Raw genomic sequence first — 14,077 nt, 5'->3', positions numbered from 1 at the left:
GGCCTCTCACTGTTGTGGCCTCTCCTGTTGTAGAGCACAGCCTCCGGACACGCAGGCTCAGCGGCCATGGCTCACGGGCCTAGCCACTCCGCGGCATGTGGGATCTTCCCGGAACGGGGCACGAACCCATGTCCCCTGCATTGGCAGGCGGACTCTCAACCACTGCGCCACCAGGGAAGCCCAAGCACCATTTATTGAACAAACTTTCCTTTCTCTAGCTGAATGGTATGCTTCCTTTATTAAAAATCAAATAATCAGACAAGTGTGGGTCTCTTTCTTAGTTCTCTATTCTATTTTGTTGTTGTATTTGTCTTTCTTTATGTCAGTAGTATACTAGCTTGATGCTGTAGCTTTATATTAAGTCTTGAAGTGTAACTCTTCCAATCTTGTTCTTTTTTTTTCAAAATTATTTTGGTTATTCTAGTATGCATATGTTTTCTTTGCCTTTAGGCAAATAACTAGGAATGAAATTGCTGGATCACTGGATAGGCTGTTTGGTTTTATAACAAAGTGTCAGTTCTTCCACAGTCTCACCAACCTTTGGTATAACCAGTCTTGCTAATTTCAGCCATTCTGGTAGGTGTGCCCTGGTATTATTAAAAGTAGACCTTTTAATAAGTCCTTTGAATTTCCGCATAAATGGAATACAAAAATGTTAAAAAGAAAAAGGAATTATGATTGGGACAATATTGAATTTATAGAATTCATGATATATCTATTGATGTTTTAGCAAGTCTTCTTTAATTTTTCTTAGCAATAGTTTGTATTTCATGTTGTTCAATGTATTCCTACATATTTTGTCTTCCTTTTTTTTTTTTGCGGTACTTGGGCCTCTCACTGTTGTGGCTTCTCCTGCTGCGGAGCACAGGCTCCGGATGTGCAGGCTCAGTGGCCGTGGCTCACGGGCCCAGCTGCTCTGCGGCATGTGGGATCCTCCTGGACTGGGGCACGAACCCGTATCCCCTGCATCAGCAGGTGGACTCTCAACCACTGCGCCACCAGGGAAGTCCGTATTTTATGTTTTTTGATACTATTGTAAATGAAATTGCTTTTTAAATTTCTTTTTCCAATTGTTTGCTTCTAGTGTGTCTGTGTGTATTTATATATATATATATATATATATATATATATATATATATATATTTATTTATTTATTTATTTATTTAAATTTTATTTATTTTTGGCTGTGTTGGGTCTTTGTAGCTGAGCAGGGGCTTTCTCTACTTGCAGCAAGCGGGGGCTACTCTTTGTTGCGGTGCGCAGGCTTCTCATTGCGGTGGCTTCTCTTGTTGAGGAGCGTGGGCTCCATGTGCGTGGGCTTCAGTAGTTGCAGCATGCGGGCTCAGTAGTTGGGGCACACAGGCCCTAAAGCATGTGGGCTTCAGTAGTTGCGGTGCATGGGCTCAGTAGTTTCAGTGTGTGGCCTCTAGGGCGTGCAGGCTTCAGTAGTTGTGGTGCGCGGGCTCAGTAGTCATGGCTCGCGGGCTCTAGAGCGCAGGCTCAGTAGTTGTGGCGCACAGGCTTAGTTGCTCTGCAGCATGTGGAATCTCAGTTCCCCAACCAGGGATCGAACCCATGTCCCCTGCACTGGCAGGTGGATTCTTAACCACTGCACCACCAGGGAAGTCTGAGCTTCTAGTATATTTCTGTGTAATTATTATAGCCTGTTAAATTTACTTATCAGTGTTAGTGATTGCTTTGTAATCTGAAAATATAGTCTTCCTATTCTTTCCCGATCTTTATACTTATTTTTCCTTTCTTGCCTTAGTTCACGGGCTAGGAGTTCAAATACAATGTTTAATGTAAGTTATGAAAATAGAAATCCTTGCCTGGTTCTCTCCTTTAAAGAGAAAGCATTTGCTATTTCATCATTAGGTAAAATATCAGCTGTACGTTTTTTGTAGGTATCTTTTATCAGATTGAGGAAGTTCTCTTCTACTCCTAATTTGTTTAGACAGAGGGATATCTGCAAAACTACAGAGATACAGAAGTATGGAACTTTCAAAATAATGCAATATGATAGGGAATGGCAAGGCATAAAAAAGTACAAAGATAAATAAGTCTAATCATAAAAAGACATGCTAAGGAATTTGACTTTAGGCTGTTTAAAGTTGATAGGGCAATTAAAGCAGGTGTATGGTATGATCAAATCTGTATTTTATAAAGATTACTCAGACTCCATGAAGAAACTGAAGATAAATTTGGAAACTATCATAATTATCAGACATTGGCCTAGGAAATTAAAAAAAAAGGCAATGATAGGAATAAAACAAAAGTTTTTCTTAAACTGGGCTATCAACACAATACAGTCTTTACGCGAAAATGTGCCCCATATAAAGTCAATCTCAACTTCAATTGAAGTTTAAACCCATTTTCATAAGAATGTCACTATTATTTCTGACTTCTGAACAGAAATAATGTACTGTAGCAAACATCACAGTCAATGGTGAAATGTTAATTTAGAATATTCTCTTGGAGTCAGGGACAACACTGGAAGACAGAAAATAAGAGGAAAAAAAAGAAGTAGAAATTAAATCCAAAGTCTATAACACAGTGTATGCAATGAATTTCTATCTGTCCTTCAATTTTTATCTGTCCCTCAATTTCTACCTGTTCCTCATTCAAATGTCATCTCCCCTCTCAGGGATTCCTCACCTCCAACATGGAATTAGCTCAAGATCTCTTCTGTACTTACACCAAGAACTGCCTCTCTCTTGCTAATAGCACTTTAATTATCTGTTAATGTTTGTCTCTCCCAGCAGACTAGACTAGGAATACCTATAAGCAAGAATTATTGCATGAACTCCATATACCCAGATCCTGGCATATTTATTCACTTAATAATTGTTTAATGAATGAGCTAAATAAATGAAAAGATAAAACCTTGGCATATGTAATCACTTTATTGCTGAATGAGTGAGGTAAATAAGTGAAAAGATAAAATAGATCATAGTTAACCATATATATTTTTTTGATCTCAACTACTAGAATAAAAGTTAACTTTTAAAAATTAATTAATGAATGAATTAATTAGGCTGTTTTGGGTCTTCGTTGCTGCACACAGGCTTTCTCTAGTTGCAGTGAGTGAGGCTATTCTTTGTTACGGTGCACCGGCTTCTCATTGTGGAACACGGGCTCTAGGAGCGTGGGCTTCAGTAGTTGTGGCTCGTGGGCTCTAGAGTGCAGGCTCAGTAGTTGTGGTGCACAGACTTAGCTGCTCTGTGGCATGTGGGATCTTCCCGGACTAGGGCTTGAACCCGTGTCCCCTGCACTGGCAGGCAGACTCTAAACCACTGCGCCACCAGGGAAGTCCAAAGTTAACTAATTTTTAAAATGTCAAGTATTCTTTCAAAAAAAAAAGTTACAAGTTATATTTCAAAGAAATATAGCAAAGCAGTTTTAGAAACAATATCAGGTTCCTTGTGCTGCCAGAAAAAAAAGCTGTGTGTGGAGTGGTGGGAGACTTACTTTCTGCAGTTTGCATTATTATTTCATCAAGCTCTTTTTCCAGTTTCTCATAAATGTCTAGCCTTGCCTGATGTTCAGAGTTCTGTGCCTGAAGTTCGGTAATACGTTTTTCAGAAGAGGCTTGGAGACTATAAAATTCTTTAGTTAAAACCTAAGAGTGGAAGAAAAAAAATTGCAAAAGCAGAATTAAATAGGTTGACAGTTAAGACAAAAAAAACATGATACAAATTTTTTTTTTAATGATTTAGACATGAAGTAGCTCAATTAAGATGACCGAGGAGGTAAAATACATTTATTTCTGAGGAAAATAATTTGGCTTTAAATGAAAATTATGAAGCACTTTATTAAATAAATTGAAAAAAATTTAAAACTTAGTAATAGCTATAGGAGTAACATTAGCATTTGCTTATTAGAATTCAAAAAATTCAATAATGCTATGCTCCTCACCTAGGTGGAGGTTATTTATCTGGTGAGCACAGGTATTTGAGAAAGGCTTACAGGGCTGTGTGTAAAAATTATAAACACATAATGAGTCCTTCAGTTTTTCACCAGAGATTATTTCATTTAGTCTTTTTAAAAATTTATTTATTTATTTATGTCTGCATTGGGTCTTCGCTACTGTGTGCAGGCTTTCTCTAGTTTCAGTGAGTAGGGTCTACTCTTCACTGCGGTGCACGGGCTTCTCATTGCAGTGGCTTCTCTTGTTGCGGAGCATGGGCTTTAGGTGTGCAGGCTTCAGTAGTTGTGGCACATGGGCTCAGTAGTTGTAGCTTGCAGGCTTTAGAGCATAGGCTCAGTAGTTGTGGCACACAGGCTTAGTTGCTCCGTGGCATATGGGATCTTCCCGGACCAGGGCTCGAACCTGTGTCCTCTGCATTGGCAGGCGGATTCTTAACCACTGCGCCACCAGGGAAGTCCTATTTCACTTACTCTTACCATGGTTTTAATAAGATTTTTCGTTTGCTGAACAATCAAAAATTCAAAGCAGCAAATCAAAATGTAAATGTGAAGTGCTACTCGGGGCAGTATCAGAAAATGCCTTTGTATAGAAAGAAAGGCTAAAAAATTATTAAAAAGAGATATAAAAGACATGGAAATTGGAGTTATTTTATGTAAGAACAAAAAATCCTGGATTTTCCTATGGTAGCTCATTGAAGGAGTCACTAGGGTGACAATAATGAATTCACTAAAACAGGAGACATTTCTAGTAACAAAGGAATGTTCTGATGCTTACATTAAATTCCAACTATCTAGAAAGTTTACTTACTAGGATAGACTAAATTATGGGGTGGTATTACACTTACTTCCTAACACAACATAAGTAATGTAGTATTTCCTAAGAAGCAATAGAATATTATGGTAAGAATATGGTTTGGAGCCAGAAAGATTTGGATTTCAATCCTGGCTTTGACACTTATTCGTTGTGATCTTAGGTAATTATTCTTTCTATGCCTACCTCAGAATATTGCTGGAAGGATTACATGAGAGGATAAACTCACAGTGCTTAGCAGAATGCCTAGAAGATAGTAAAAGTGCTGAAAAATATTATTACCACTGCAGGAAATACAACTATGAGAACTTTGTATTAAATGGTTTGTAAAAATGAGATGTACTGCTTTAATTATTCTGAATTCTCTATTAGTTTCTCTAATGACAAAGTTCACCTTAACAAATGTATGTGATTGTGTGCATCCTGTGATGGCGAGAAAGAAGATGTGGAAGATCTATTTACAGTTTTTAACAAGCAGAAATTTTGATTTAATATTCTTTTAATCTATTCCATCTCATTTTCTTCAATTATTTCCATCAGAACTCCCCCCCAGGGACTTCCCTGGCGGGTCCAGTGGTTAAGACTCCGTGCTCCCAGTGCAGAGGGCACGGGTTTGATCCCTGGTTGGGGAACTAAGCTCCTGCATGCTGCACGGTGCAGCCAAACAAATAAATTAATTAATTAACCCCCCCTCCCCCAACCCTAGATAAACTAAACATCATTCCCACCCTCCAAATACATTCCTTTGAAGGGCGGAGAAAGAATAACATGGGAATAATATCTGTAGGATGATTTCTAGTGTCCCTGATAGGGTCAGAGAAAGAAAATTCCTGTTTTAGCATTATTCATTCTTGCTGGCTGGAAATGTTTTCTAGAGAATTTATTATAACAAAATCACCGCACAGTTTAACAATCTGGAGCTTTCAGAGAGTTCACTACATTGCGATGTAATTCATTAAGAATCTGGTGGCTGAATTCCTTGTCAAAGAGAGGATCAGTAAGGATAATGTTAAATGGCAATTCCTACAGCACAGCTGATACCTTTCATCTGTACCCCACTTTCTCCAATAAAAATACCACACAAAGAAAAACTGCAGAAATGGATATCTAAAGAGATAAAGAATCAAAATGTTGAAGATGAGATATTTCATAAAATACTATTTTAAGAAGAGACTTAAAAGTAGTATTAAATTGAGAGGTACAATTTAAAATTCTCATTCATAACATAGAGAAGAGATTGTCAGAAACTTTTGATTTCGGGTACCTTCCAATACCTCAGTACCCCATGGTAGTGAATTCTCCTTTATTATGGATTTGTCTGAGTGGCTGCTATGAAAAAATTTATTACAGTTTCTGAAAAGCCATTGAAGAACTTCCTTTTTGGACCTATGGAAGGCTATTACATTAAAGATTCTTTAGGAAAAAAACAGTCTATGAACATTTGAGTTTAAACACGAATGCAAAAAATAGGTCAACTGCTTTTAGGAATCCATTAAATATCAAGCTTTCACAGTGGATATCTCCCTCCTTTAAATAATAGAACGATAATACAAAATTATATAGATAACACATATATAAAATGAATGAAAATACAAAATTATAGGTCAATAATTGCTTTAAAAAGAGACAAAAATATAAAGCCAGTGTTTTGAAAGCTTTTGGCAATTGATAATTATGAAAAAATAAAACAAATTGTTCCCAAGTTATAAATCAATGAGAATACTGGGTAAAAGCCACTGAAAAGTACATAATTATAGCAATCTCTACCTTTCACAAAATTATTTCTCTCTAAATTCATTATAAATAACAATTGTCTAAGATACCTTCTACTATCAGAAAAATGGATTCAAACAATGGTATTATATTAGCTTTCATCAAACCAGTCACTCACTCATTAAATACTTATTGAGCATCCACCATGAGTGAGGCGCTGTGTTAGGCATCGGTGACACAGTAATAAATAAACAGTCCTTGTCCTCTCAAAGATCCTAGTTTAACAAAGGAGAAGCTGTAAAGAAACTCCCCTACAGCTTCAGTTTCATCAACCAAAGTTTTTAGAATCATAATATTTTTTACAAAGTTGTTTTTCCATGTAAGACCTTTACACAAGAGAACGCAATAATTATTAGTCACCTGCATCCACAGACCAAGTGGGTAGGTCTATGGGAAAGTGGTTTTCATACCACTTTCCCACAGACCTCCTAAAGTCACAACCTTTAGGAGGTCGTGAAATCAATTTAAACTCCAACCAGCTAAAAATAATAGAATAGACCGGTTTAGAAGATATCAGCACTGTATGCTGTGAAGTACTGGTTAGTGAAATGTCTGTTTCAGTACAGAGAGAGGGCAAGTGCTTCTTTACCTTCCTAAATATAACCCCACCCCCCCCATCCCAAACACATCCTTAACCACAGCCATTCAATGTGAAAAGAAAAAGAAATTGCTAGGAATTGTAAAATTAAACCATGAAAAATTTGCAAAAGATGAATACAAAATCAGAGCTAATCTAATCTAAAATGTGTGGGAGAGTCGGCAGTAGCAGATTATGACTGCAGCAATTTCCCAAAGAAGGTACCTGAAGAAGTTTTAAATGCTGAACACTGCTTTGTTTAGAAGTAAAGCATCATCTACAATTTTTACTTATGTTTCTTTAAATATGTATTATTTAACATTGTTTTTATGTTTTTCCCTAAGGCTTTATTTTCTGAGACTCTATTTTGTTAGTTTTACTTAACAGAGTACTCTTCAGAAATGAAATTTCTGAAAGATTGTTGTAATGAATACTTACATCATTAGCTAATTAATCATGTTAATGATATTTCCATGTTTTTAATTTTTATTTTTAATGGTATTACTGCACCTTTCATTCCATGTTTTTAATTTTTATTATTATTTTATTTATTTTTTAAAGATTTTATTGATGTGGACCATTTTTAAAGTCTTTATTGAATTTGTTACGATATTGCTTCTGCTTTACATTTTGGTTTTTTGGCCATGAGGCATGTGGGATCTTAGCTCCCCAACCAGGGATGGAACCCACACCCAGTGCATTGGAAGGCGAAGTCTTAACCACTGGAATGCCAGGGAAGTCCCACGCTTAGTTGCAGCATGTGGGATCTTCAGTTGCGGCATGTGGGACCTGGTTCCCTGACCAGGGATCGAACCTGGGTCCCCTGCATTGGAAGCATGGAGTCTTAGCATGGACCACAAGGGAAGTCCCTCATTCAGTGTTTTTATTTTTTAAATTTTTTATTATTTTTAAAATAAATTTATTTATTTTTGGCTGAATCGGGTCTTCGTTGCTGCACGCGGGCTTTTTCTAGTTGCAGGGAGCGGGGCTACTCTTCATTGCTGTGCACAAGCTTCTCATTGCAGTGGCTTCTCCTGTTGTGGAGCACGGGCTCTAGGCATGCGGGCTTCAGTAGTTGTGGCACATGGGCTCAGTAGTTGTGGCTCGCGGGCTTAGTTGCTCCACGGCACGTGGGATCTTCCTGGACCAGGGCTCGAACCCTGTCCCCTGCATCGGCAGGCGGATTCTTAACCACTGCGCCACCAGGGAAGCCCTCCATTTTCTAGTTAAATGAGATTTCCGATTTAAGGGTACTTTTGCCAGTATTTTAAAAACAACAAACAGACCTATGGCAATTTGCATTCCTTTCCTTAGAAATGGTCCATTCCTTCTTTCCACCTCTTTATCTAAAAGAGGAAGATATGTCCTCTTGATAAGAGTTCTTTAAAACTTAAGGACACAGGCTTGTTCTCATACATAACACAAATATTATTTATAAAGCTCAATATGATACAGACCTTGTACTTATGGAGCTTACAGTCTGTGTTAATTTTAAAAGAAAAGCTTGTATATGTACCTCCAATTTTTTCTGATATTTTTCACATTCCAACTGACACTGTGTGAGATTTCTTGCAGTCTCCTCTTGTAGAAGCTGAGCACGCTCACTTTCAAAAGATTTTATTTTACTTTGATGGAGAAATTCTGTTACTTTGCTTTCTGTACTAAGTTGTAGCTCTCTGTACCTGAAAGAAGAAAATTATGAAACACTAAAGAAATCTCGATTTATAGAAACATAAACATTACTTCTACTTTTTTCTATATCCCCACATTATTATGCAGTTAATAACTTTTATTTATTCAGCCAAGCTTTCGTAAATAATTTAGAGAGGCATATGTATGGAAATATGCTAAGTCCAGGAAACAAAACATACCAATTAAACTTTCTCTACTCCTCCCTTCTTTTCATTCCTTCCATCCAAAAATAGTTATTACCTCTCTATGATTATTATTATTTTGTAAAACATTTAAAATAAAAAATGGTAAGAACAAATTTCAGTTATATTGCTTAAAATGACTTAATTTCCATATATTTCATAGGCCTTCTTAGATCTATAGCATTGTTTCCAAACTTGCTATTTCATCTAAGTCTAAATAATATCAGATAATATCAGATGGAGAAGAATGGCATGAAATATGCACATTAACCTGCATCTTCTTGAGATATTTGTAAAATAAATTTTTAAGTTAGTAAATATGTATAGACGATAGCAGTCTATTACAACACAGATAAGAAACATTCTCTTCATTCCATAGATATAGCTAGTAATGAAAACATTTCCATTTTATATATAAATCACTGCATATTATAGATCTGAAAATGCTTCAAGTTGACTGCGTTCTAACAGAAAGCAAACAAAGACATATTACACCTTTTCAGGGAGCTATTATGAACCCAGTATAATGCTAGATGTTCCTAAAATTCATTTTTTCAAATATTTATTGAGCTAGACACCATGCCAGGCAAACATGTATACAATGGAAGACAAAATAGGTTTTCTTGTTTTTCTTCCCCCTTAAAGAACTTAGTTTTCGGGAGTTCCCTGGTGGTCTAGTGGTTAGGATTGGCGCTTTCAATGCTGTGGCCCAGGGTTCAGTCCCTGTTCCAGGAACTGAGACCCTGGCTGGGGAACTGAGATCCCGCAAGCTGCGTGGCGTGGCAAAAAAAAACTTAGTTTTCTGGGGAAGAGAGGCAAATATACATGAAAATTCAATAGAATATGGTAAGTGCTTCAATAAGGTAATCCCTAGGTTCGATGGGAACCTACAGGAAGAAGACTTAACTCAGTTTGTGCAGGTGCGTGTTTGTGTGTGCGCAGCAGGCCGAGGTACAGGGTGGAAAGTGCTCTCGGAAGTAGAAACAAGAGTATGTGCAGGGCGGGAAGCAGAGAGCATAGTTATATTCACGGTATCTCATTTAATCCTTACAACAGCTCTATTAGGTATTTTGCAGATGAAAAACCAGAGGTTCAGAGATTAATTTCTTTAAACAGGAAGAAGGTGCTGGTAAACTTCAGGTGGGGTCTCAAATTCAGCTATGTTTGAGTCTACAGGAATGATCTTTCCACTATTACATAGTAGTCTTAACTGACATTTCTGAGTTCAGATAAACTTTCAAATGTGTCTTAAAGGTCATTTCACTCTTGTAAGTGACAATAACATTCAAAGTACAACCAGAGAAAATAGGCATTTAGATACTTGCTACAGGCTACTTCACTCTTGGTACTCTTATCTTTAGTAAAAGCATCTCACAATCAGATTGGTGGAAGTTCCATTCAAGCATATTGCTACACATTATTTAATTCATACCAAGGCTTTAAGGTGAATGTCAGCTTGTGTCTTTAACTCTCTGGCAAGTCCAGGCATTAATTTTATGTATGTATAAAAGAACAGCTAGGTCATATGGTCACTTCAGTTTTAACTTTTTGAGGGACTGCCAAACTGCTTTTCAATGTGGTTGCACATTCTCACCAGCAATTACCAGGGTGGTAAGGTCTCCACATCCTTATCAAAACTTACCATTGTCTCTTTGATGACAGCCATCATCATGGATGCGAAGTAGTAAAAAATTATTTTACTCAAAAATTTCTTAATTCAACAATTTACTGACTTGAAAATGCCCTGTACTCCCTGGGGTAAATTGTCTTATAAATGCATAAAACGTACGTGAAATCCATACCTATTTGTATGTTAAACTGTGAGATACACTAGACTTCATTACTGAAATATATTCTTGATAAGTCATTTGGAATGTGCTATTTATCTTTAAAAGAATTTGTTTTGAAAAAATTAAACGGCAAAGTTTCCCTTTTTCTGGAATCAGGACATTGTGGTTAATTCTGAGGTCAATGCTAACTCCAAACAGGAAATGAAAGACTTAGCTTTTAGATTTCACCTGCTCTTCTTATTCATTATGTGACACTTGAAAGTTACTTTTAGCACTATTATTCTTCCCCTATACTGAACAGTTAAGTAGTTATCTCCTAGAAATTTGAGGATACTAAGTTTAATAAAATGACACTTCTATGAACCAAATGATAATTCTTTTTAACCAGATATACTTATTTTTTATTTTTTTATACAGCAGGTTCTTATTAGTTATCTATTTTATACATATTAGTGTATGTATGTCAATCCCAATCTCCCAATTCATCCCACCACCACCAACCCCCTCAAATGATAATTCTAAAAGACTCATCTATTCTCATGTTGTTTACACAGTAAAAGAAAATCTGCCTCAAATCATTCTGACTTTGTAATAATAGTTACTCTTCTAATTTAAGCTGAACTGTGAAAATGCTGAGGAAACATTAGAGCTGCAAAAGCAGTTCCAGAGTGAGGAACAGATGACAAGGGTACAGGCTGACAATCTCAGGTAACTTCCTCCTACTTGTTTTGCTAATATAACCTGTCACATTTTACTTTGTTGACTCAGACTTCTCATTTTATCCTCTTAATGTGAACATCTTATTTGAACTAAGTCAATATTATTCACATGTTAACAAGTTTATGTTTGATATCCTAACTCAGCCATAGTAACCTTAAGAGGTCACATTTCTTACAAAGTTAAAGTATAATCAGAATCTCCAACTATTGTTAGCCCAGGCCCCCAACTTGACTAGATGAGTCTTTATGCTAGCTGGGTTTTTAGTTTTCATACGACTTTCTCATAAATCACATACTACTTTAAAAATAGTAATATAAGGACCTAGAATGAACTGTTTTTGCTCTCAAGGAATATTCACTGCAACGTACTTTGGGCTGGACAATCAATCAGAATTTTACCTGTTAAAAGGTGAAAATCAGCAATTAGACAGGAAACAACAGAGATGTTAACCCATGAGAAATGCCCTCAGCTATGGTGTATTAAACTCCAAGCAGCATGGCATATTCTGCAGTGCTGAGAAATAACTGCAGGAGAGACATCAACATGGAATTCTGTTCTCAGAAATGGGAGAGCTCACTTGAACAAAAGCACCAGATAAAACACTAAATAACAACAGGTTTTCATAACAATATTTACATCAGCAGTCTTTACATATATATGATGGTGAAAAGTTTGCTCATTACACTCTGATGTATTAAGCCAAGCAATGCTTGTTTATTCCAATCTCTCTCAACAAGATTATCACTGGTACGAAAGTCAAAGACTCCTATAATTATTCATTTTAGTTTTTATTGCAATGAGAAACAACAACTGATCTTTGAATTTTATCCACAAAATGTTCATGGCTTCTCCAATATTAAAACTGGATACGGGACTTCCCTGGCAGTCCAGTGGTTAAGACTCCATGCTTCCGCTGTAGGGGTCACGGGTTCGATCCCTGGTTGGGGAACTAAGATCCTGCATCCTGCATGCCACGTGGCATGGCCAAAATAAATAAATAAAATTAAAAAAAAAATAAATAAAAAATAAAACTGGATATTTATTCTGAACCCAATTATCTAATCTCATTTCCTAGATAGACTTTCTAAGGCAAAATACTCCCAAATATTATATTAAGTGGTAAGGTTCCTATAATCACCAGGACCAGTAAGTGGTCCTTCCATTAAGAAATTCTGAGAGCTGGTCCAGTTTAGAAGTAAGGCAGTGAAGCAGCTGAGGCAAGGCATTTGTCTATGTTCAGAAGAACAACTATAGATAGATAAAGAGCACAGGAAATAACACCTGCACAAGGAAGACTGGTAAAAGAAGTTAAGCAAAGTAACAGTATTTCCAGTTACAGGAAAGGGTTCAGGGAAGGATTTTAGTAGTTAGGCATCAGTTAGGTTAAGTTTTGAAAGGGACTCTGGGTAGAAAGTTTTGAAAGGGACTCTGGGTCAATATAGAGAAAATACTTGTGGGGTTTAAAAGAATACCTGGGAGCAGGTAGTCATGGCTGGACCACTAAATCCTTTGTGTTGGAGAGGATAATTTAATTCTGAATTCCACAAGCAAATGGGGCATACGCTGCTGATAAACTTTCTACGTGTATTAAAAAAAAAAAATTGCTCTTAAACAGAGATGGGCCTGAGACTCCAGATAGCGATTTCGCTGTGGGAAACTGGAGTTGACAAGAGCAGAAGCTGCCATCTCTAAGCAACTGAGAATCAATCTTGCTTACCTGAGTGGGACACTGATCCCATTTTATTCTGGTGTTTCGGGCTCCTCTTTCTCCTTATTTTATTTTTGCGGTACGCGAGCCTCTCACTGCTGTGGCCTCTCCCGTTGCAAAGCACAGGCTCCGGATGCGCAGGCTCAGAGGCCATGGCTCCCGGGCCCAGCCGCTCCGCGGCATGTGGGATCTTCCCGGACCGGGGCACGAACCCGTGTCCCCTGCATCGGCAGGCAGACTCTCAACCACTGCGCCACCAGGGAAGCCCTCTCCTTATTCTTTTAATAAGGCTTCATTGAGTTGATGTTCAATTCCCTTTGAGTTATTCATTTTAACTAATCCACCCTTAACGACTCTTTGTCCCTGTTATTTCTAATTCTCAGGGGATAAAACTCATCTCCATTCTATTTACAGAGAATTTCGGTTGTGTTTCTGAACCTGTTCTACATGTATTACTAGCCCTGTACCACATGCTGAAAATGCTTCTGGATGAGTCACTGAGTGATAGTTAACCAAACCCTAAGATCCACTTATGCCAATTAAGAATTGATGGGGGGAAAAAAAAACAGGACACAAAAACCTGTTTGTTTGGATTTTCTGCTTCTATGAACTGAGGAAAAGCTAATCATCTTAGGTTAAAGATACTAAACCACTGATTTTTCAATTATCCCTAAAGATTTTTTTTGCTCTCAATAGTATCTATCTGTATATCTATATTTATAGACCTATATCTAATCTTATATTAACTGGTATTCTACTACATATTTAAAGCATAATGAGTATGAAGTACAAGACACAATACTTTTTACAAAAGTACACTTTTTATTTCCTCTTTCATATCTGCTGTTTTATATAGGACTAACTTTCCATTAACCAGAATATTTCTTTCTTTCTTTT

At 37.0% G+C, this 14,077-nt stretch overlaps 1 protein-coding gene across 1 annotated transcript in view; it reads right to left on the bottom strand.

Annotated features, from left to right (window-relative positions):
• PIBF1 (progesterone immunomodulatory binding factor 1) overlaps positions 1 to 14,077 on the bottom strand; it is a 195,598-nt gene that overhangs the window by 59,734 nt on the left and 121,787 nt on the right. The window contains exons 10-11 of the mRNA XM_007447100.1: positions 8,605 to 8,770; positions 3,469 to 3,619 (exon numbers count right to left, since the gene is read on the bottom strand). Coding sequence (XP_007447162.1) covers positions 3,469 to 3,619; positions 8,605 to 8,770 — 317 coding nt within the window. The remainder of the gene's footprint in view (positions 1 to 3,468; positions 3,620 to 8,604; positions 8,771 to 14,077) is intronic.

Source organism: Lipotes vexillifer, unplaced genomic scaffold (assembly GCF_000442215.2).
Source record: "Lipotes vexillifer unplaced genomic scaffold, Lipotes_vexillifer_v1.1 scaffold1491, whole genome shotgun sequence".
Lineage (NCBI taxonomy): Eukaryota > Metazoa > Chordata > Mammalia > Artiodactyla > Lipotidae > Lipotes > Lipotes vexillifer.
This window is presented reverse-complemented; position numbering and strand designations above follow the sequence as displayed.